This window comes from Geotrypetes seraphini, chromosome 15 (genome assembly GCF_902459505.1).
Source record: "Geotrypetes seraphini chromosome 15, aGeoSer1.1, whole genome shotgun sequence".
Taxonomy (NCBI): Eukaryota; Metazoa; Chordata; class Amphibia; order Gymnophiona; family Dermophiidae; genus Geotrypetes; species Geotrypetes seraphini.
Genome location: NC_047098.1, coordinates 31,711,975 through 31,737,235, shown reverse-complemented (window position 1 = coordinate 31,737,235; position 25,261 = coordinate 31,711,975). Strand labels below are relative to the sequence as shown.

General features: G+C 44.3%; 1 protein-coding gene across 1 annotated transcript in view; it reads right to left on the bottom strand.

The window, feature by feature from the left end:
• Positions 1 to 25,261, bottom strand: part of SUPT6H (SPT6 homolog, histone chaperone and transcription elongation factor) — a 195,806-nt gene that overhangs the window by 128,478 nt on the left and 42,067 nt on the right. Inside the window, exons 8-10 of the mRNA XM_033922805.1 lie at positions 25,142 to 25,243; positions 5,811 to 5,927; positions 5,327 to 5,416 (exon numbers count right to left, since the gene is read on the bottom strand). Of these exons, the coding sequence (XP_033778696.1) occupies positions 5,327 to 5,416; positions 5,811 to 5,927; positions 25,142 to 25,243 (309 nt within the window). The remainder of the gene's footprint in view (positions 1 to 5,326; positions 5,417 to 5,810; positions 5,928 to 25,141; positions 25,244 to 25,261) is intronic.

Genomic DNA, 25,261 nt, shown 5'->3' with positions numbered 1-25,261 from the left:
TCTCTTATCCAAAATTGGATCCATTACAGCATTGAAATCCCCTGCTATGATTAAATTAGAAGTAGCCAGTGGTAACAGTAATTGTTGAACTTGTTTGAAAAACTCCTTTTGATTCGAATTAGGAGCATATAAATTGAATAAATCCAGGGTTGTATTTCCCAGAACCATTTTGATATGCACCCATCTTCCTAAAGCAGGGGTGTCCAATGTCGGTCCTCGAGGGCCGCAGTCCAGTTGGGTTTTCAGGATTTCCCCAATGAATATGCATTGAAAGCAGTGCATGCAAATAGATCTCATGCATATTCATTGAGGAAATCCTGAAAACCCGACTGGACTGCGGCCCTCGAGGACCGACATTGGACACCCCTGTCCTAAAGGATTATAGTTTATTAATTTGAAATCAGCATTGCACTTCCTATTTATCAGGACAGCAACCCCAGCTTTTTTCCCCATTGCAGGTGCAAAGAAGCATTTAGAAATCCAACCCCCAGATAACTTTTTAGATTCAGTATCAGAAAGGTGCGACTCTTGAATAAAATATATGTCCGCATTTTGCTTTTTAAGGAACGTTAGTACTTTCTTTCTTTTAATAGGATGATTTAAACCATTGACGTTAATAGAATAAATTTTTATATCCATCTATTTTATAATTAAATTTTGGCAAATATTTCTAAAATAAAAAAGATGACCAGACCTCAGCACATTAAGTAAATATAATTCATTCATCCAATTCCCCCATCCCTTCCCCCCCCTAAAATAAGATTATAAAAGAAAAATTCAAATTTTACATTTATCCCATTTTCAATCCTCATCAATATATTATTACTGTGAACCCCCCTCCCTCTCTCTATGCTCCCTCCCCTCCCCCCCATAATCATTGTCTGATCTGGAACACACATTGGTATAGCAGACCCTAAACCCCCTCCCCCAGACAACTAATATCCCTCCATATTGAATTAATATCTCTCAAAAATTCAGCTATTCTTTTTTCCCCCACATATTTAATATTTCATTATTTCTATCCATACATATTCAATCATTCAATTAATAATTATTATTAATATTAATATTTCATTGTAGCAAATAACATAAAATTATCTATAATGAATTCAAATATAACTATTCAAATAAATTTTCATTCATATAAGTTATTCATATAAATAATAGTATCTTAAAAATCTTATCTCCTTAGTAATTATCTCTTCTTTAAAAAACCCAATTCCCAGATTTAACCCGTTATTTAATAATTTTTGTATTTCATATCAATTAGTATCTAGGTAAAATATATCATATTAAGAATCATACTTAATTAATTCATATAAATTATAAATATATCTTCCTTTCAAAGTAATATATATCCTATCTTAATATTTTGTTAACATTTTTAATTTTAACTATAATTCCATGTATATTAAATATTCATTGTTAATTTAAATATATTCATTCATAGCGTTAATATATTACTAATATTAGCATCTAACCAATTTATTTATAACATTCTCATTTAAAAATCAATCATAATATATTCAATATAAATAAATATTTGAATAAAATATATATTTTCATATTTATTAATAAAAGTCTAAAATTATTTCCTATTTTATTAATAATCCCTTTTGAAATATGTAATATCCTATATTTATTTCCTCATATTAATCAATTATTGTTATTCAGGATGGTTAGTAATTAGTAGTTAGGTAAATATATATATTATATTTATAATATCTCTCATAGATAATTAATTTCTTGTTAAATTAAAAATGTATCAGTAAATTCACAATATTGAAAAATTAGTCAAAAGCTCTTCATCTGCAATAAAATGCAGTAAAAATAACTTGGACCAGTATCAATCCACTTCTTTTTTTTCCCCCCTCTTTTCTTCTCTTCAAAATGAGTCTTCTCCATTTTCTCTTTTTCCTTTAATCAATTTTCCTTTATGTAGACATCGGTTCCTCTTGTGATAGAAATTCTTTAAGTTTTGCAGGGTCTTGAAAATACCAGGACTTATTTCCAGTAGACACTCTCATTGTAGATGGATAGTACAAGCCGTACATGTAACCTTTTTCTTTCAACTGCTGCCTTAGCATAAGAAACTGCTTTCTGATGTTTGCAGTATGTTTTGCAAAGTCTGGAACCAATAACAATTTAGACCCTTTATAATTTAAATTTTTGTTCGCTTTTGCTACTTTCAGGATTTCTAAAGCTTGCTGGTATCTCAAAACTTTAAAAATCAAGGGTCTGGGGCCATTCTGATTCACTGGTTTTTTTGAAGGGATTCTATGTGCCCATTCTATTTCCAACGGTCACTTGGAGTTTAACTGTAACAGTTTAGGTAGTAAGTTCTCTAAAAACTGTACAGTGTCTCCCCCTTCAAGATTTTCAGCCAGTCCAAGCACTCTGATGTTCTTCCTTTTCCCCCGATTCTCCAAATCTATCAGCTGATTTTTCAAGCTTTCTACATTTTGTCTTTCACTGTCACACTTTTGTGTGACAGTTTCCAGCAGTTCAATTCTCTCCTCAATCACAGACATCCTCTGCCTGTCAGTCTGGATCTCCTGCCTCAGACCCAGCACCTCCTCCTTTACCTCCGAAATTTTGCCAGTGTTGTCTGTCAGCATTAATTTAATTTTAAATAGCTCTGCCATTATATCTGCTTTATCTGAGAATTCCTCTGTTTCCAACGGGATCGGGACACTCGACGGCGACACCGGAGTCACTTTAGATCTTTTTGCCGATACACCGGAAGTGCACGGCTTCTCCGATTTGCCTTGCCTTGTGGTAGCCATTTCAGAAGTTATTTTTTGTTTTTATAACGCAGGTGAGCGATTCTTAGCAGCTGTTTCCTTTCTTTTAGTTGTCTGAGTTCAGGGAGCTCCGTTGCTATGCGACCATTTTGCGTGCTCCAAGCCACGCCCCCCAGATGTTACCCTTACATTTACTGCACAAAGATGTGCGTAAAATACATCGTTTGTTCTCTACCTTTTCCTGGGCCTCCAAGAAGCCCAAGATACAATATTAGGTGTTGGTGGGGGGCTGGACTCAGGGAGGTCTTGGGCTGCCTACTCTGCAGGCATATAATTATTCTTGCCTTCTATGCCATTTGGGGGATTGGATAATGCATACACAGCACTAGACGCCTACAGAGATGGAGCAATCCTTTTTTTGCTACATATCATCCCCTAGCGTTATTACACCTGCTGCAGAAGCACATTCCACTGGAGTTTAGGTTCAGCCTCATCCTTTGCTAGATAAGACGTTTGGCGGTGGCTTAGTAAACTATTGGGAAGAGGTCCACGGGTGAAGGACTTATTGCCCATTAGGGGAAATGTGTGGTTTGACCCTGGGAGAGAGAACAAGCTTGGGAGCAAGGGGGTATAATTTATTTGGAGTATGTTCTAGATCAGTGGTTCTCAACCCTGTCCTGGGGGACCCCCAGCCAGTCGGGTTTTCAAGATATTCCTAATGAATATGTATGAGAGAGATTTGCATATAATGGAAGTGACAGGTATGCAAATCTCTCTCATGCATATGCATTAGGGATATATCTTGAAAACCCGACTGGCTGGGGGTCCCCCAGGACAGGGTTGAGAACCACTGTTCTAGATGGTGAAGGGATGGTGAAGGCGTTTAACAATCTTCAGCTTCCTGGAGAGGACTCTTGGAATAATCGATTTGACTAGGGCCAACTTAGCCATTATGTGGTACCTCTCGACCGAGCACAATTGGAGAAGCATATGAGGGATAAAGTGTGAGCATTTTTTGATACTGTTGTAGTTGGAAGGATAACAGTGTCTGGGTTATATAAGGTGATTTAAATGCTTCCACAACATGACACCTCACTATGTAGCGAAGAAACTCCCAATATACCACTCTCAGCAACCCCTCCGTTCACAACGGGAATGACTTTCCAACTCTCCAGCAAACAACCTTCACCGGAAGACAGCCCGAAAACAATCATATTCCTATAGCATACCTAAATTATGGAATCAACTCCCTCCTGCCATTAGGGCAATTGATAACCTACTGCCCTTCTGGAAAGCAGTAAAGGATGCTTCTTTTCATGGACCTTGCTTCAACGTACCTTACCTCAGAACACCCGTGTCTGCTCACTAGTTCTTCTACTAATCACTGCAGATATGTTAATACCCATTTGCGACTATGGTTTCATTTTCTTAGATTCTGCAAAGCATGTGTTTCTTAGTCATATTCTCTATAAGTTGTAAGTTATTGATTCTATAGCTTTGTGAATTGATCCTGTAGCATGTTATTGACTCTGTAGCGTACGTATCTCTGTTCCTGAAAACTCTGTTTATGCATCCTTGTAACCTGTTCTGGGCTCCTGGGGAGAACGGGCTATAAAAATGAATGAATAAATAAATTTACATCTTGTTCCCTGGTAAAGATTTGCTTGGTTGTCACAGGGCATAGGAAAGGGATTTGAGTGTTGACTTGAGCTCCTGGGATATAACTGCCAATAAATATTAAGTCTACCCCAGTTGACACAGAGTGCTTGGCTTCGGGAATGTTACTATAGTGTTGTTGCATGCCTATTTTATGCAATAACAATACTGTGTGTGGGAGGGAGGGGGGCATCCCTGCTGTCTTAAATGTGGACAGCAAGAGCACTTTTTTGGCCATGCGTACTGGTCCTGCCCTACAATTCAGAGGTTCTGGCAGCATGCGGTAACCTATAAGACTGTCATTTTGAGCAGGCCCATCATAAGCACAGTGTTTCAGCTGGTACTGGATACAGCTATAGCATATGGCAGGATAACAAGAGGACATCATTTGATGGGTCGTAAAATGTGTTTGCTAGCTCGCAAATGTATCTTGCAAAGTTGGACAGTGGCTGACGCCCCAGCCTATTGGCACCGATGTAACCAGCTATATCAGTTGGTCAGCTGGGAAGCTCTTGATGCTAGGGGGACCAGGAAAAGTAAATTGGTTTTTTTTAAATACATGGGATCCCTATTTGCAGTTATTGTCTGCTCGGGGGCGCAGTTTGATACTGAACAAATTATGATTGTTTTAATAATTGCCTCCTTTTTGTTTGTGGAGGGGGGGGCAACATGAATGAAGCTTTGCTTCTGTCTAGACCTTTATTCATAAAGCTTTTTTCTCAAAGAAAGAGAAAACCCTCAGTGAATCAGGCCCTTAATGTGGATAGTGAGGCAGCAGCTTCCAATGACTGCCTAGGATTTACAGTCAACCAGGTTAACAGGGCTGAAAAAGAGAAACAAGCAGCATTCTCCGTGCTGTCTTCTGCAGTGGTTCTACAAAAGGTGTAAGGAAAGAACCATTCATATAGTGCTCAGGGTATACATACCTTCTCATCCCATTGCCAGACACGCCACAGATCATTTATATTCAGCTCTGGTTCCACATACTCCTTCCTGTAGAAGGCAATGAAGGGGACCTGGTGAAGAGAAAACAGATGAGATTGGCATCTACTAGTCAGAAAGGACAAGAGAAATAAACAGGCCCTTCTATGCCTGTACAGCATGCCACAAGCAAAGACTTCATACATTTCTGCCACAGAACTCTGCCTGTATAAATACTATCAAAATCCTTATACTGGAAATCAGCTTTCAAGCTACATCAAGATTTGTAACTGGAACATCAGTCCTTTAATATTCAATTATACAGAACCCTTGCTGTTTAGGCGGATAGCAGCTACTCTAAGTATTGTGCACATTATTTTCAAACATTTGGTATAAAAGAACATGGTGCACTATAACACTCATCCCAGAATTTGTTAGAGATTTCCAGAACAACTTGGAGCTCAGGATTCCAGATTAGGCAAAACATACCTCAAAATGCTGATTTCTCATAAAGTTGAGGGCTTCTTTAATCTTCTGTATAGTGCTAGGTCCCTTCCTGTTGAAATTGCTGCCAGTTTGACTACGTTCTAAATAGTCACAACTTTCCTGGGGAGAACACAACAGCTTCAGAGGAGGAATAAGATAGATTCTGTAATAATCACAGCTTTCCTGGGCTTTTTTTACAAGCTTACCTCAATAAGTGTACTTACGTGTAGTAAGGAGAAATTAGGTTCTTACCTGCTAATTTACTTTCTTTTAGCTTCTCCAGACCAGTAGAGGTTAACTTTACGAATGGGTATATATCTAATCATGACCAGCAGGTGGAGACTGAAAACAAAACTTTGGGACAGTATATACTATCCTCCCTTCTCTATTTCCCTCAGTCTGCCGAATAGCCAAGCAGAACCAAGAACTGGAAAACAGGAAGAAAACAATACTCCGAACAGGAGTAACAAATAACATACCCAAATGCTGTTGGAAAATGCAGAGGAGAAATACCCGAAGGAAAATGTCCCCACAGCTCGCCAGCTAAGCCAGCCGAGCCACAGCCGCTGTTCTTTAATTCTCCCCGGCCCTAGAAAAATACTAGAACCCGCAGCAAAAAACAAAAACTGCCCGCGAAAACAGCCCCAACAACAACAACAACAGACAGGGTGGGGACCTCTACTGGTCTGGAGAAGCTAAAAGAAAGTAAATTAGCAGGTAAGAACCTAATTTCTCCTTCTTTAGCACTCTCCAGACCAGTAGAGGTTAACTTTACGAATGGGACGTACCAAAGCAGTCCCTCTCACGGGCGGGACCCCCGAAGGGCCGATACCAGAACACGCTCACCGAACACCGCGTCCCGACGCGCCTGAACATCTACCCGATAATGTCTAACAAATGAATGCAAGGAGGACCAAACCGCAGCCTTACAAATATCCACCGGAGGCACGAGCGACGACTCAGCCCAAGAAGCCGCCTGACCCCGAGTGGAATGAGCCTTGAGAAACTCTGGAACAGGCTGCTGTTTCAGAAGATAAGCGGAAGCAATCGTCTCCTTGATCCAGCGCGCAATAGTAGCCTTAGAAGCGCCAGCTCCCCGACGAGGACCAGCCAGGAGGACAAAGAGATGATCGGACTTCCGGAATTCCTGGGTCCGCTGCACATAAGAGCGAAGGACCCGACCGACATCCAACTTGCGCAGCTGTCGTTGCTCAGAAGAGCCCTCCCGACCACCCAAGACCGGGAGAATCACCGATTGATTGACATGAAAAGGAGAAACAACCTTCGGCAGAAAGGAAGGAACAGGCCGCAAGACGACCCGCTCCCTAGAAAACTCCAAGAAGGAAGCCCTACAAGAGAAAGCCTGCAGCTCAGAAACACGCCTAGCAGAAGTAATGGCCACCAAAAAGACCGCCTTCAAAGTAAGGTCCTTCAAAGAACAGTCGTCCAAGGGCTCGAAAGGCGGGCGCACCAAAACAGAGAGAACCCGATTAAGATCCCAAGAGGGAACCGAGGGCCGTAGGGGAGGCCTAAGCAACTTGGCCGCCCGCAGAAACCGAAACACATCAGGAAGAGCCGATAAACGCTGACCTGACACCAACCCTCGAAAGGCCGACAGGGCCGCAAGATGAACCCGGAGAGAAGACCAAGCCAGGCCTCTATCCAGGCCATCCTGCAAGAACTCTAGAATGTTAGGCAGAGAAGCGCGAAAAGAGGTCACTCCCCGCGCCCGACACCATTCCTCAAAGAGACACCAAACCCGCACATAAGCCCGAGAGGTAGAAAGCCTCCGGGACCCCAAAAGTGTAGAGATCACCTTGTCTGAATATCCCTTCTTGCTAAGGCGACCCCTTTCAAGAGCCATGCCGTAAGACAGAAGGGAGACGGGTCGAACATGGGAATGGGACCCTGCATCAGAAGGTCGTCCGAGAGAGGCAGAGGAAGAGGAACCGCCACCAGGTGCCTCCCCAGATCCGCATACCACGGACGTCGAGGCCAATCCGGAGCCACCAGCACCACCAAACCCGGATGGTGAACAATGCGAAGAAGCACTCTGCCCACCAGCGGCCAAGGAGGGAACACATACAACAGCCCCTCCGTTGGCCAAGGCTGGACCAGAGCATCCAGACCCTCGGCCAGCCCGTCCCTGCGACGACTGAAGAAGCGGGGCACTTTGGCGTTGCCACTCGTGGCCATCAGGTCCATCAGGGGCTGCCCCCAAGCTTGCACTATCAACCGAAACGCTCCGGCGCCGAGAAACCACTCTCCTGGATCCAGGAAGTGACGACTGAGGAAGTCTGCCTGAACATTTTCTACCCCGGCTATATGAGAAGCCGAGAGGTCCAGAAGATGGGACTCCGCCCAACCCATGAGCCGAGCCGCCTCCTGCGCCCCAGGAGTGCTCTTGGTGCCCCCCTGACGATTGACATAAGCCACCGCCGTGGCAATGTCCGACAGGACTCTGACCAACTTGCCCAGCAAAAGGGAGTGGAAAGCTAACAGCGCCAGCCTGACCGCTCTGGTCTCCAACACGTTGATCGACCAGGAGGCCTCCTCCGCGGACCAGGTGCCCCGAGCTGAGTGGCCCATAAACTGAGCCCCCCAACCGAGGAGACTCGCATCCGTAAGGAGCACCGTCCACTGCGGGAGATCCAGACCCACCCCCTGAACCAGGTGAGGGGTCCGGAGCCACCAGCGCAGACTGCAGCGCGCCAAGCCTCGCAGGGGAACCGGAACATCCAAATCTTGCCTCCGGGGAGACCACCTCCGGAGCAGAGCATACTGAAGAGGACGCATGTGGGCCCGCGCCCACCTCACCACGTCCAGGGACGCCGCCATTGACCCCAGGACTTGGAGGAAATCTCGCGCCCGAGAACCCCGGGACGCCAAAAGCAGGCGAATCTGAGATTGCAATTTGCTCACCCGGGCCTCTGGAAGGAAGACCTTCCCCAAGGAGGTGTCGAACATAACCCCAAGGCACTCCAGACGCTGAGCCGGGACCAACCGACTCTTGGAAAGGTTGACCACCCAGCCCAGCGACCGGAGAAACACCACCACCCGAGCCGTAACCCGGGAGCTCTCCTGCAACGACTTTGCCCGAATCAACCAGTCGTCCAGGTAGGGGTGAACCAGGATGCCCACCGACCGCAAGGCTGCCGCGACGACCACCATTACCGTGGTGAGCGTCCGAGGAGCCGTGGCCAGACCAAAGGGAAGCGCACAGAACTGAAAGTGCCGCCCCAAGATCGCAAAGCGAAGGAAGCGCTGATGAGAGGCCCGAATTGGAACCTGCAAGTAGGCCTCCGTCAGATCGAGAGACGTAAGAAACTCCCCCGGCTGAACCGCCAGAAAGACCGACCGCAGCGTTTCCATGCGTAAAGACGGAATCTTGAGAGCTCTGTTGACCCCTTTCAAATCCAGGATGGGCCGAAAGGTCCCCTCCTTTATGGCCACCACAAAATAAATGGAGTACCTGCCGGTGCCCCACTCCGTAGGGGGCACCGGCACCACTGCCTCGAGATCTAGCAAACGCTGAAGAGTCTGACGAAAAACCTGCGTCTTCCATGGAGTCTGACATGGAGAAGCGAGGAAAAGGTCCGGCAGAGAGCGGGTAAACTCCAGAGCGTAACCGTCCCGCACCACCTCAAGGACCCACTGATCGGACGCGATCTCGGCCCATTTGGGGAAAAAATTGCGCAGCCGGGCCCCCACCGGAACCAAAGGGGGCGCCGGCAAGGAGTCATTGCGCAGGACGGGAAGCGGGGGAACCGGCGGAGGGATTCCCTGCCCCCCGACGGGCCCCCCGAAAGGGCTGCATGCGCTGGAAGAACCGACCCCGGGAAAAACCCTGAGCCGGGAAAGAAGCAGCCCCACGCCCCGGGCGTTACTTGCGAAATTCCCGCAAACGCCCCCGGGCAGCCCCACACCCAGACGCAGGGCGGGCACGGTCCTCAGGCAGACGGGGCACCTTCGAGTCCGTCAGAGTCTGAATCAACTCATCTAATTCCTCTCCAAACAAAAAGACCCCCTAAAGGGAACTTTAGTAAACTTAGCTTTGGACGCAGAATCCGCCGCCCAAGCGCGCAGCCACAAAACACGCCGCGCGGCCACGCCATAGACTTAGCCGAAATCCGCACCAAGTCATAAAGAGCAGCTGAGAGGAACGAGGCAGCCATCGCAATCTTCGCTACCTCCTGATCCACTAGAGACCAGTCATCAGACTCTCGATCCAGGACACGCTCAGCCCACCGAAACACGGCGCGAGCGACTAGCTCCCCACAAATAGCCGCCTGGACCCCAAAGGCAGAAACATCAAAATCATACTTAAGAAGTGTCTCTAACGCACGCTCCTCCGAGACCCTAAGAGCAGAACCGTCCATAACAGGCACGGTATGCCGCTTAGGAAGTGCCGAGACCACCGCGTTCCCCATTGGCGAAATTAAGGTAGCCCCACCTCCCTCCGGGACGGGATACCCAAGAGCCAAGGCGCACACCAAACGAAACTGCGCCCATAGGCCACTGCGCCAACACAAAATCCCGCAAATCCTGACGCACAGGAAAAAAGCGGGAAACAGGACAGACCCCCTGAAGCAGAGGGGCCCCCATACGCGGGGTCTCCGGCGGCGACACTGCAAAAATGCCGCACCAAGGAGACCTGCTACACAGGTCTAAAAGCTCATCCCTCTGAATAAAAAGCGCACCACGGACGCATCTGCTCTGGAAGACGGGAAACCCGCCGCCCCGCTGCCAACAGGCGTCCCCTCTAGAGGATCCTGGAAGCCCGCCAAAGCAGCCAGGTCCTCAACCAGGCCAACACGCTCCTCCGCCCACCAATTCGCAATCCAAGCCCCCCCGCGGGCGCTTGGATGAGGGAGGAGGAAGAGGGGACGCCAAACGAAAAGAGGGAGGCAAAGCCATAGGGGGCGCGGAGGGAAACCCCCCCCCGAAACCCCCCAGGCGCACGTGGGACCCCCAAAAGTCCGCACAAAGAAAGAAAATAAATTGGGGGCAAAAAAAACCCCTGGGTGTCCCCAGGGACTCCCTGCCCCAGCAGGGGTCCATGCTGAAACCTGCCCCTGTGTTCGCCATACAGGGGGAAGGTCACCTGAGGTTGCAGACAAAATGGAGGGGCCAGACAAAGAAAATGGCGAAGTTCCCGCCAAAAATGCTCCCTCCATGGCCTGTAGCGGCTGAGAAGACTGAACAGTCTCAGCCGCTAAAACAGGCAAGTCGGCATCAGCTGTCAAAAAATCAGCTGAGAGGGAATCCTTCGGGGAATCCCTCCGTGGGCGGTTGTGGAAGACCGGGCTTCCCCACTGCTCCAAGCCGACTCGCGAGGCACCATCGGCGGGGAGCTCTGGGCGCCTGCAGCCGCTGCCGACGGAGCTCCACCACCTCACCGACCCAAACCGCCGAGTTCAGGCCGGCCGCGAGTGCCTCGCGGCTGGACTAAAATTGTGGCCTACTCCCCCGGAGAAGGGCACAATTGCTCCATACGCGACCTAGCTATAAAAAAGTGCTGGTTACATGAAAAAATACAGTAAAATACAGTTTTCTTAAAGGGAAACAACCCTTCAGACCAGCACTACCTCAGGATTTTTTTTTTTTTTTTTTTTACAGAACAGACTCCACAGGCTCTCGAAGCAATATGCCTTGCTTGACTTAGGGGGCAAGGCTTACTGCTGAGGCTCCTCTAAAAAAATGTGGGGAGGTGGAGGAAGTGGGGGGAGGGACCCCGCTCGTGACCCGCCGGGTTTGACACCCCCGAGGTCGGACGAACCCCCAAACAGGGCCCGACCAAGCTCCGTCCGGCCAAAAACAGGGACAATAAACCCCTAAACAAATTCCAACAGCCCTACCAAGAGAGATGGGTACAGATCACTCAACACCTGCTGGAGACTGAAAGAAGACTGAGGGAAATAGAGAAGGGAGGATAGTATATACTGTCCCAAAGTTTTGTTTTCAGTCTCCACCTGCTGGTCATGATTAGATATATACCCATTCGTAAAGTTAACCTCTACTGGTCTGGAGAGTGCTAAAGAAATGTTGGATACTATAAATTATGTTAAGATTGACATCATTCCATTAACAACCAAATTATATGACAGTAATATACATAAGTACAGTCTGTATGACAGGCTATATAATTCAGAGTGTGAAATTTAAACAAATTATTTTAGTCCTGACAGACCAATCCTCTTACCTCATTGCCAATAAAAAGCTGACTTCATTACTCTTATAAGGATCTGATGCTGTTTTTAGATTCTCAGTATCCTATATGCCAAAGCTAAGACAGCCAAAGATAATTATATTTTGGTTTCCAATTCATAATGTCCACTTGGTATCAACAAAAGATATATGGAGTACTTAAACAGCTACATAGGCATATAACCCATTTGTAAGGATTATACCAGGCGATACAGAAAGAAGATTAGCAAAGGTAACCTAATCTTTCATTCTTGTACAATCCCACAGAGTAGTTCCAAAAATGCAGGGTGGGACTAAAGAACCCGCTGCCAAAAGAGGCACCAAAAACAGCATCCTGCTTGGCCGCCACATTGATCCAGATTATTTTCCAATACAGATCCCTACAGCCCTCCACTATTTACCTTTCTCAATTGAGAAAAATGGCCATTTAACCCTACTCTCTTGTTTTCTATCATTGGCCATCAGGTTATCCAGACCTTTGCTAAAGAGGATCCACCAGGTGGAGACAATATAGGCTGACACTTTGCTCATAACTCTGATGATATCATACAGAGCATCTGCTACATAATTCACCCGAGAGAAAAGCATTCGGGGATTCTCGTCATCCTCCAAGTCTAAGACTTGGGGCATCCAGGTGTGGCAAGCAAGTTCCATAAGGGAAGCTGCTTCTGCTGCCTTGATCCCTAGAGCCAAAGCTTCAAATTGTCTTTTGAGGATTATGTCCACGTTCCAGACCTGATTATCCTTTAACATCACACCTCTTTAACTACGCAAGGAGGTTTCTTTGGTGACTTGCGCCACTAGCGAATCCATCTTCGACTGAACAAACAGTTGCTGGAAATCCAGAGCCATTGGGTAAAACTTGACCAAAGCCTTAGCCCAGTGGTCTGTGATCAGCTTTGTGATGTCTGGATGCGAAGAAAAGCATGCAATCAGAGCCACAGAGTTACTCATAACTGAGCACTGAGATGAGGGAGCTGGGGGAACTTCCAGCTTCAGTTCTCCCAGTGAGGCAGAAAAAATGCCCAAGCACACAAAGGCTTTGAAAAGCCAGCGCACCGTGGAGTCTTACCCATTGCCACTTCTTGACCACTGCTCTCATGCAAAGAACCAGACTCTACCAGTGAAACTTCATTATGGGATAACAGTGGCATGGAATCAAACTTTCCATCCTTCCAGTCTGTCAGACAACCGCCTGATCCAAGCCTGTGTCCTCGTCTGGCCGGGGCACATGCAGAGGGGAGCACCCCTGTGCCACCACCTCTGGTGGTGGTGGCAAGCAGTTCAAATAGACATTCCACATGAGGCTTATAAAATTCAGGGAGAAGTCTTGTGCTGGGGTTCTCGAGGACCCTGGCAGGTCTCCATGACCCCCACACATCTGCGCTTGATCCATGCACTGAAAGGGTCTCTTTTCCTGGGAACGTGCCTCCTGAGAAACCCAGCCCTGGAGGACTTGGAAGAGGCTGAGCCCAAGGCTCCCTCCTTGGCCGGTCATCCAGCACAAACCTGGTGTGATATAGAGGTAGGAAGGCCTTAGGGGGGCCATCCTTGTTGATTTTAAGCAAATCGAGGGGTTTTGAGGCAGATGGAAACTTTAGGAAAAAATAGTTTAAAATCATGCCAAAAATGGCCCTTGGAGACTTCCCTGAATGACAAAAAATGGAAGGAAAAGGGTTTTAGAGAAGAGGAACCTAGGTTCTGGCTGCAGAAACCTTCAATATTTGAAGAACCCCAAATTTTCCCCATAGGCCTTACTCACTGTGCCATGTAGTGCCTGCCTACTTCAGTATAGGAATTCATCTGGAACAAATGGAGAAGAAATCTGCCTCACAGATTCGCTGGACAAACCTGGTCTTTGGGCTGCCAGTTGGACCGAGGTTGGACTGAGCATCAACCCCCAGAAAACCTTGTTGCAAAGAGAGGGGGGGGGGAACTACACAGCCGGCCCACTATTAATCCCAGCAGAGCTGACAAGGAGCCAAACAGCCTGCACACAAGCTCTTGAATAAATCAGGGATGCAAGCAGCTGAAATGCCAGAGATGAAATGCCAGGGATGAAATGCCAGAGTTTCAAAAAAATACAAAAGCAGGCTAGTTAGCTAGCTAGGTGTCCCTAAGGGCTGATCCTGCTAGCAGCAGATTTCAGCAGCACGAGTCTGCATCTTCTCCCAGGCAGAGGTCCCAACAAGCGGGAACCTCTGAGCACCGAGCCTTCAATCGAACACTCAGAATAATACCCAACAATAAAATCACAGAGAAAGTAGAAACACTTTTGAGCAACTTGCTTGCAGAAAACCTGAAGAGGCAGAAGCAGTTCCCTGGGAAGGAGGTGGAGCTGAGAAGATTATTGACAGTTTTCTGCATGCAAATTGCGGGTTCAGATGCAAAACCCTAGCGTTCAGAACTACTAGAAACATTGTACTAGAAGAGGAGTTAGCTATGACATAGGTATCCATCTGTAATGCCAACTATAATAAACTTCAGAGCTAAGGGGGAACCATTCAAGAAATATATATTTGCCGATGATGTTTAAAAGAAAGTCACACCAGTGAACTGCTGGAGGTCACTTATTAAGCACTTGGAATTAGAGACTGTTAAAATAATAATTTCACTTAACAGCAATAGCTTCTTCTGCTGGCACAGAAAGAATATTTCTTTCTTTGAACTCATTCATTCCAAATTGAGAAATCGTTTGGGACCTGATAAAGCAGGAAAAGCTTGTTCTTTTAGATTATGAATAAACAAGAAGATGTAGGGGTCCTTTTACTAAGGCGCGTTAACCAATTTAGCGCACTAAATGCTAAGGTGCCCATTATATTCTATGGGCGCCTTAACATTTAGTGTATGCTAAATTAGTTAGCACGCCTTAGTAAAAGGACACCGTAGTGAGCTACTGAAGACAGGATTTTAAGATTTTCATGTGTGGACGTGGCTGATAGTCTAAGTTTTTTTAAAAGATATTTTGTTTAACCACATTAGTTAACATGGATGTTTAAGCAAATACAAGAATACATAAGCTATAATATGGTTACATAAAACTATTTTAATTGTTTTTTTTTTTTTTATATCTTTATTCCTTTTTACATTATACAAACAAGTGTACAATAAATCAAGTCATACTATACATTCTTCACTTGAAACTTTACAATCATCTTATACCATAAATTACCTCCCCTCCCTCCCTTTCCAAATATTTTTGTAACTACTCATCCTAATGTCATAAAACCCACCCATCCACCCTCCCACCCTATACATACTAAATGGGGATAAATTCATTTATTTATTAAAGTAATCAATTAATGGTCCCCACACATCTTTAAATTTCTTATAATATCCTCTCTTAATTGCCAATGTTTTTTCCATTTCATACACATGACACACCGAACTCCACCAGAAACAGTAATTCAACCCCCTGTAGTCTTTCCAATTGTATGTTATTTGTTGGATGGCAACTCCTGTTAAAATCATTAACAGCTTATTATTATTCGAGGAGATTTGACTTTTGGCCCTCATAGACATCCCAAACAAAACTGTGTCATATGACAGGGCTACATGATTCTCTAACATACAATTTATTTATCCCCAGATCAATTTCCAAAAATTATTAATAAGAGGACAATAAAATAATAAATGATCTAGGGTTCCAGCCTCAAGATGACAATGCCAACATCTATTAGACTTAGAGCAATCCAATTTTTGTAAACGAACAGGGGTCCAGAGTGCTCTATGCCAGTGTTTTTCAACCTTTTTTGGGCAAAGGCACACTTGTTTCATGAAAAAAATCACGAGGCACACCACCATTAGAAAATGTTAAAAAATTTAACTCTGTGCCTATATTGACTATATATAAAGTAATTCTCTTGAATAGGAATCAAATAAACACAAAGAAAGTATTTTATAATTACTTTATTATGAAATATTAAGTAAACAGAATAGTGAAAAATTATAAAATACTTTATTCAGTGCGAAACCTGGGCCTGTTTGGCTGGTATTCTGGCTGGAATCGAAGAAAGACACACACGTAGCTCTTCGTCAACAGCTCTCAGTCTCTCTCTGTATTTGGTTTTTATAGCATACAAAAATAGACAAATATATCCTCCATCCTTTTTATTAAACCACAATAGCAGTTTTTAGCGCAGGGAGCTGCGCTGAATGCCCAGCGCTGTTCTTGACGCTCATAGGCTCCCTGCGCTAAAAACCACTATTGCGGTTTAGTAAAAGGTGACCATATTGTAAAATATAGACAGCAGATATAAATTCAGAACTGTGCATAGTAAGTGAAGGGAAGTTTTCATCTCTGGGAATTTACCCAGTTAACTATTAAGTTATTTGGGCAAATTCCTTTGAAAACTGTGGTAATACTGCCTCCACTTTGCTAAATTTAAAATAAAATCATTTTTCCTACCTTGTCTGGTGATTTCTGGTTGCACTTTCTTCTTCTGACTGTGCATCCAATCTTTCTTCCCTTCTATCAGCCTGTATGCTTTCTCTCCTCCACACCTCATTCCCTCCCCCAACTTTTTCTTCCTCTCTCCCTGACCTTTCTTTCTTTTTTTCTGTTTCTCTTCTTTCCTTCTGTTTCCCTGCCTGCCCCCTTTCTTTCTTTCTCCCTGCCGTTCCCCAAGCCACTGCCACTGCCATCGGGGAACAGGACCCACCAACGGATAACAGGCCCCAAAGCCGACGCCGACGCATGCTCTCCCTGACGTCAATTCTGCAATCGGAGAGGAAGTTCCGCCCAGCCAGGCAGCGATTGGCTAGCCCGAACTTCCTCTCCGACTGCAGAATTGACGTCGGGGAGAAGAAGACTTATCGGCTCGATAGATTAGATCGCCAAGACAAAGTGAGTCCTGGGTGATCGACTCACTTTGCCTTGGCGAGCTACTGGCGCCCCTGCCTCGGGCCCCCTGTCAGCTCCGGGCCCCTGAATGCAGGACTGGTAGTACTGCCCTGATGGCGGCCCTGCGGCACACCAGGCAACATCTCGCGGCACACTAGTGTGCCGCGGAACAGCGGTTGAAAAACACTGCTCTATGCAACAGGAAAAAACATATTTGCCTCATAGACGCAGACAATGTACATCTTATCCTCCAAGACCAAATACGTGGCCATTGAGATGCATTAATTTTATGCTTAATCTCAATGCTCCAAATATCTCTAAGTACAGTCCTTGGTTTTTTATTTAAATAGCCAGATAATGTTTTATACCACTGCGCGGCCTGGTGACCCAGAAAATCTGCCTGGAAGCATAAGAATTCTAGAGTAAAATGAGTATTTAAAGACTTCCATTCAGGGAACCCTGCCTGAATGGCCTGCTTCAATTGCAACCATTTATAACTTTGTTTTTTATCAAGACCAAATTTATGTTGCAATTGTGAAAACTCCAGCAGCTTACCATCATTAATAACATCATTTAAAGTATGTATTCCTGCCTCAATCCAATCCTTCCAGACAATCATAAAACCGCCTATTCATATCTTGGAGTTCAGCCATATGTTTTGACAAGTAGATTTTTGAATAGTAATAGGAGTTAAATTGTTAACATATTTTAATGTTGTCCATGTGTCCATTAATATCCTATTGGTTTTCCTTATTCTAGGCATTTTAATGCTAAGCAGATGACGAAGCCTGATAGGAGACATGAGCTGCCACTCCAACCATAACCAATCTGGAAGCTTCTCCATGAGTTCTGGGAGGACCCAATACATACCTTGGCGCAAGATATAGGATTGATGAAACCTATAAAAATTTGGAAAATTTACCCCTCCCTCCTCAATTGGTTTTTGTAAAGTCACTAGAGCAATTCTTACAGCTTTACCCAGCCAAATAAATTTACTAAGAATATTTAATTTTTTATAAAAAGACCCCTGAAAAAAAACTGGTATCATTCCCATTTGATAGCAAACCACAGGCAATATCATCATTTTGACAGTTTGAACTCTTCCCCATCAAGATAATTGTAAAGGATTCCATTGCTCACATAACTGTACTTTTTGCAATAAACTTTTTCCATTCATTATAATTGTCTCATCAAGTATATTTTTTATCCATATACCTAAGTATTTTATTCCTTCTTCTTTCCATATAAAAGGGAATGAATCAAATAATCCTTTTGTGCAATGCACATTTAAAGGAAGAACTTCTGATTTAGTCCAATTTATTTTATATCCTGAAAACTTTCCAAATTTTTCTATCAAATCCAATAAATTTGGAATGGTTGTTTCAGGATTCCTCAAACAAAGTAATATATCATCCGCATATGCAGAAACTTTATATTCTTTATCCTTATGCGGTATACCCTGTATCTCCTCTTCCTGTTGAATAGCTAGTAATAAGGGTTCAAGCACTATATCAAAAAGTAAAGGAGATAGAGGACATCCCTGTCTAACTCCCCTTTGGAATTTAAAACAATCAGAAAAATTATTATTGATATATAATCTAGCAACAGGAGAGCTATACAGTGTTTTAATCATTTGTATAAATCCCGAACCAATACCAAACCATTCCATGGCCTGATACATAAATGTCCATTCCACCCGATCAAAAGCTTTCTCTGCATCTAGAGACACAGAAAAAGCCGGATCTCCAATTTCTTTTGTTAAATATAACATTTGCAATGCCAATCTGGTATTATTAGAAGAGTGTCTCTGAGCAACAAACCCTGTTTGATGCATACCAATTATTTGAGGAAGAGCTTTTGCCAAACATATAACCAAAAGTTTGGCTAATAATTTACCATCCACATTTATCAAAGAAATAGGCCTGTAATTTGAAACCAGCATGGGATCTTTATTTGGCTTCGGCAAAACAATAGTTAATGATTCTGCCATAGTGCCTGTTATACAACCTTTCTTTAGTTGATTCTGATATAAATTTAATAAATGGGGTAAAAGAGTATTTTGAAATGCTTTATAAAACTCTACTGTAAAACTATCACCACCTGGAGCGGTCCCCACTCTAAGAGACTTCAATGCTGTTTGTAATTCTTGTAAAGATATTGGATTTTCCAAACTTCTTTTTATATGATTAGGAATCTTCGGACCTACAATATTATTTAAAAACTCTACACTATCTTTTTCTTTACTTAAATAAGACTCAGAAGAATACAGGTTTTTATAATAATTTAAAAATTGTTTTAAAATAGGACCAATCTGAGAATGAATATCACCTTTTTCATCTTTTATTGCATTCATTTTCATCTTTCTTTTTTTCACTTTAAGATAATTAGCCAATAACCTTTCCGCCTTATTTGAACTACCATAATACAAAGCTTGCTGACATAGAATATTTTTTTTAGCCAATTTAGAAGAAATCTCATTGTATTTATATTTTGCTTTTAATAAAGCTTGTAACGTAGAATTCTCCCACTTATTAACCAATTTCGATTCTAAGTCTTTTATTTCTTGTTCCACTTCAGTAAATTGCTTATTTAGTTGTTTTTTAGAATAGGCTGAAAATGATATAATCTGCCCTCTCATCGTTGCCTTAAAAGCATCCCATATTATTTCTAAAGACACTTCCTCTGTAATATTATTTTGAAAATATTAATCAATTTTTGATTGAAATTCTTCACAAAATTTTGGATATGCAAGCAATGCATTATTAAATCTCCAGACAGGCCTAACATTATCTGGATCATTAAAATTTAAATTAATCCACACTCCACCATGATCTGATAAAATTATTGGTTCTATAGAGGCTTGAGTAACATCTTGTATTAGCCCATCAGAAACAAAAATATAATCAATTCTGGAAAAAGATTTATGAACATGTGAATAAAACGAAAAATCTCGATCATTAAAATGAAGAATTCTCCAAATATCCTTTAAATTACAAGAATTTATAAAATTTTCCAACCCTAAAGATTTTAAAATTTTACTAGGTTTTTTTATCCAATAAAGGGTCCATAACAGCATTAAAATCTCCTGCAACTATCAAATTATTAGCAGCCAGTGGTAAAATTATTGGTTGTAGAGTTTTAAAATATTCAATTTGATTCAAATTAGGGACATACCGTATTTTCACGCAAATAACGCGCACCCGTATAAAACGCGCACACGGGTATAGCGCGCAGAAATCACGATGATATGTACAAAAACTTTGGTATACCGCGCTCACGGGTATACCGCGCATGCTGCCCGACGCTCCTTTCGCCCGCCCTGACTTTCCGTGCGCTGTCCCGACTCTCCGTTCACCCCCCCTGACTTCCGTGCACTGTCCCCCCTTGAAGGTCTGTCCCCATCCTGAAAGCCTGATGCCCCCCCCCGACGTCCGATACATCCCTCCCCCCAGAAGGACCGCCGACTCCCCAACAATATCGGGCCAGGAGGGAGCCCAAATCCTCCTGGCCACGGCGACCCCTTAACCCCACCCCGCACTACATTACGGGCAGGAGGGATCCCAGGCCCTCCTGCCCTCGACGCAAACCCCCCTCCCCCCAACGACCGCCCCCCCCAAGAACCTCCGACCGCCCCCCAGCCGACCCGCGACCCCCCTGGCGACCCCCACGACCCCCCCACCCCCCTTCCCCGTACCTTTGGTAGTTGGGCCAGAAGGGAGCCCAAACCCTCCTGGCCACGGCGACCCCCTAACCCCACCCCGCACTACATTACGGGCAGGAGGGATCCCAGGCCCTCCTGCCCTCGACGCAAACCCCCCCCCCCCCCCAACGACCGACCCCCCCAAGAACCTCCGACCGCCCCCCCAGCCGACCCGCGACCCCCCTGGCGACCCCCACGACCCCCCCACCCCCCTTCCCCGTACCTTTGGTAGTTGGCCGGACAGACGGGATCCAAACCCGCCTGTCCGGCAGGCAGCCAACGAAGGAATGAGGCCGGATTGGCCCATCCATCCTAAAGCTCCGCCTACTGGTGGGGCCTAAGGCGCGTGGGCCAATCAGAATAGGCCCTGGAGCCTTAGGTCCCACCTAGGGGCGCGGCCTGAGGCACATGGTCGGGTTGGGCCCATGTGCCTCAGGCCGGGCCCCCAGGTGGGACCTAAGGCTCCAGGGCCTATTCTGATTGGCCCACGCGCCTTAGGCCCCACCAGTAGGCGGAGCTTTAGGATGGATGGGCCAATCCGGCCTCATTCCTTCGTTGGCTGCCTGCCGGACAGGCGGGTTTGGCTCCCGTCTGTCCGGCCAACTACCAAAGGTACGGGGAAGGGGGGGGGGGGGTCGTGGGGATCGCCAGGGGGATCGCGGGTCGGCTGGGGGGCGGTCGGAGGTTCTTGGGGGGGGCGGTCGTTGGGGGGGAGGGGGGTTTGCGTCGAGGGCAGGAGGGCCTGGGATCCCTCCTGCCCGTAATGTAGTGCGGGGGGGGGTTAGGGGGTCGCCGTGGCCAGGAGGGTTTGGGCTCCCTTCTGGCCCGATATTGTCGGGAAGTCGGCGGTCCTTCGGGGTGGGGGTGCGAGTGATCCTACCGGGGGGGGGGATGTATCGGACGTCGGGGAGTCGGCCGGGCAAGAGGGCTTGGGCTCCCTCTTGCTCCGATCGTGGATGCGGGTCGGGTGGGAGCGCGTGCGAGCGGTCGTTCGGGGTGGGGGTGCGAGCGGTCTGGCCAGGAGGGTTTGGGCTCCCTTCTGGCCCGATATTGTCGGGAAGTCGGCGGTCCTTCGGGGTGGGGGTGCGAGTGGTCCTGCCGGGGGGGGGGATGTATCGGATGTCGGGGAGTCGGCCGGGCAAGAGGGCTTGGGCTCCCTCTTGCTCCGATCGTGGATGCGGGTGCGGGTGGGAGCGCGTGCGAGCGGTCGTTCGGGGTGGGGGTGCGAGCGGTCCTGCTGGGGGGGTGAATCGGGCGTCGGGGCGGGGTGGGAACTATGTTTTAAAACTTTTGTATACCGCGCTCACGCATATAACGCGCGAGGGGTATGCGCGGTAGGTAAAAACGCGTATAACGCGCACGTTATATGCGTGAAAATACGGTACACATTAAATAACGCCACGGTATTATTGCCCATACTCATGTTCACATGTACCCACCTTCCTAATTTATCTGCAGCCACCATACTAAATCCTGCTGAACATTTTTTATTTATTAAAATAGCTACCCCAGCTTTTTTCCCCACCGCCGGTGCAAAAAAACAATCCTTCACCCAATTACCAATTAATTTTTTTGATTCATCTCCATTAAGGTGAGTCTCTTGTATGAAATAGACATCCGCATTCTGTTTTTTTAAATATAGCAATGTTTTTTTTCCTTTTTATCGGATGGTTGAGACCATTAACATTTAGTGAAAGAATCTTTAGAGTCATTATGTCAAATCAAACCAATAAACCTAAATATTCCCAACATCAATATTATATGCTCTTTCCCCCTTTTTAAAATTATTATTAGACCCCATTCCCTCCCCTGTACCCCTCCCCATACCCTTAATCCCCACCCCATCCCTTCCCTCCCTCCCTTAAATTACATGCCAGCTTTGAAACGCACACCTTGACTAGGCAATAGATAAACTCCCCACAATCTATATTTATAATTTCTAATCCATTAGCCAGATCATTATAATATTAAATGAAAATCACTTTATCAAACAAGACTTCTTTATCAAGGATTACCTCCTCCTTTTTTTTTTTTTTTCCTTTCTCTCATAAACCATCTTTTCCCTACTCACTCATTACAAATAAGATATCTTTGTAATAAATAAATAATCAAATAAACTTTTAAAATTACAATCATCCAAACCATATCCACCTTTTAGAGCAGATTACACCCCATACCCTCAAGTCAATTAACACCTTTAAATATTATTTAATATATATTAGAAATCATGCTTCCTAACTTTTTCTTTTCAAAAAGTATATTAAAGTCAGTCCAACTTTTAGCAAAACCTACAGTATTATAACCACTGTTACATTAACAGATTTGCAAATGCAAAACCTTAGTCCATACATAATATCAAACTTCCTCTTCTTGAAATGAGGTGCTGTATACCACATAAAGTCACATTTCAAATCTCCTCTTGCTTGCAGATCCATACCAACTAGTGTCCTCTCACTTTCTGCTTATACATTCTCATTCACATCCTTTGGGCCATATAAAATCTCCTCTTCAAACTATTTTTCATAAAGATTTGCAGCGGCCACGATTTCAGACTTATGGTGTCAATCAAAAATCCTTCACCTCATACATATATAATCCCTGTTTCTTTATTATTGACCACCACATTATCTGTCATTTTTATTTTAATGCCAGGCCAACTATATATCAGAACCATCTTTAATAAATCCTCTGCTGCATTAATGGATTTTCCATTACAATGTCATTATTCCATATATCACAGCAGACTTCCCCCTTTTTTTTTTTTTCAATTAAAAATTATAAGGCATACAAAGTCACATTCCAACACACATCTTGCTTGCAGATCCATTCTAATTAATGTCCTCTTGCTTGTAGAATATACTTTCTCATTCTCAGTATCATATATAACTTATCTCCTTCAAACTGTTTTCCATAATCCTCCAACATTTCCTCAGTCTGTCTTTCCAATCAGCAAGTCAATTCAGTCCATCTATTCAACCACTGTCCTTTAAAAAGTCTGTAATATTGCATCTCATATACTCTTACAGGCTACATTCCATTTGCCTCCTGACAAGATGGAATGTGGAATGTTTTTGAATCCAACTGCAGTCCTTCCTTCAGAATCCCATTAACTTTTTTAAACATATGAATTTCTCAAACAAAAATAAACATTACAACCAAGAAAGTAAATACTTTCATCCAGATCTCCTCTTAAGTAGCCATTGGTGATTCACACTGCTCCAGAAACTCCTTAAGTTTTGCTGCAGATTCAAAATTCAAAGTTTTATTCTTATAAGTGACCAGCATAATTGCTGTGGTCTCAGGTCCAATAACTGCTTCCTCTTTTGTGCCGTTGCTCTAGCAAAGTCAGGAACGATGTAAATCTTAGAGTCCTGACATTTTAAATTTTTATTATCTTTGGCCAATTTAATTATTTCAGCTACCTGCTGATATCTCAGTAGCTTAAAAATCAGTGGACGTGGTTCTTTCTGGCTGCTTGTCAATCTCGTTGGGACCCTGTGCGCGCGTTCGATTTCCAACGGAAATTTATTTTTTATCGGGAGCACCTTTGGCAAAAAATTGAGCAAAAATCCAATCGGATCCGACTGTTCAATTCCCTCCGGGACCCCAAGCACCCTTAAATTGCTCCTTCGTTCCCTATTAGATAAATCTTCCAGCTCCCTTTTCAGCGCTTCAATTTCTTTACTGTGTTCCTTATGCTGTACACTTTCCTCCTCACACTTTTCCACTCTTTTCTCTATTTGGTCCACTTTCAATTCCATCACTTGCAGTTTATTTGACAAACACACCATCTCTTCCTTTACTTCTTTTATACTTTTAGCACATTCTAAAACTATTTCTTTTACCGCCTGGATTTCCTTCATTATGTCTTTATTTTCTACATCCTCCGGCGGCAACGGAACTGACAGCAGGGAAGCTGTATCAAGTTTTGACCGCTTCACACTTCCTGAGCCGCTTCCCGCTGTCAAATTTTTATTTTGCTTACCCGAAGCCATAATCAATCTCCAATTCACTTTTCAGAGCGAAATTTGAAATTTTTCCTGACTATATTATCTGTCAGTTAGCTTGCCTTCACAGAGCTACTCCATTACCCAGCCATCTTCGTCCGCTCTAAAGCCATGCCCTACTACTATTTTAATTGTTATTATGGTAATGATTATTTTTCTTTCAATAAAGTACAGCATAAAAATTGCCAAATATGAATGATTAACCTATTAAACTGGAGATAAATATGAAATTATTGTGAGGTGATCTATCTATGAATTTCTAATAGTATAACCATATCAGTAATTTTTTTTATATAGCTATAAAACTAATCTGAAATTATTTTTCAAAAAATGAAACCTTCACCTAATTGTAAATATTAAGATTATAAAAAGCAAGAATGAGTTTGTGGAAACCCATGAATTAAAATCAAGTCTTTCTGACTAGATTTAAATCAATTTGATTAAAATCAAATCTACCCTGCAGAAGAATCTAGAATCCAAGTCCCCAAACAATGAAAGCTATAAAATCTAGAAAGCCCTCCTCCCCCTTAAAAAAAAAGCAATTAATCGAATATTTTAGCCTTCAGGAGAAAATTACCTGTTGAGAAATGGTTGGAGTTGCAAATGCATTTCTGTAGATCCAGTCAGATTCTTCTTCTAACTCGTCATCTTCAGCACTTTTCACAGGAATAGTACGCAGCTGCGGGAAGCAGACATA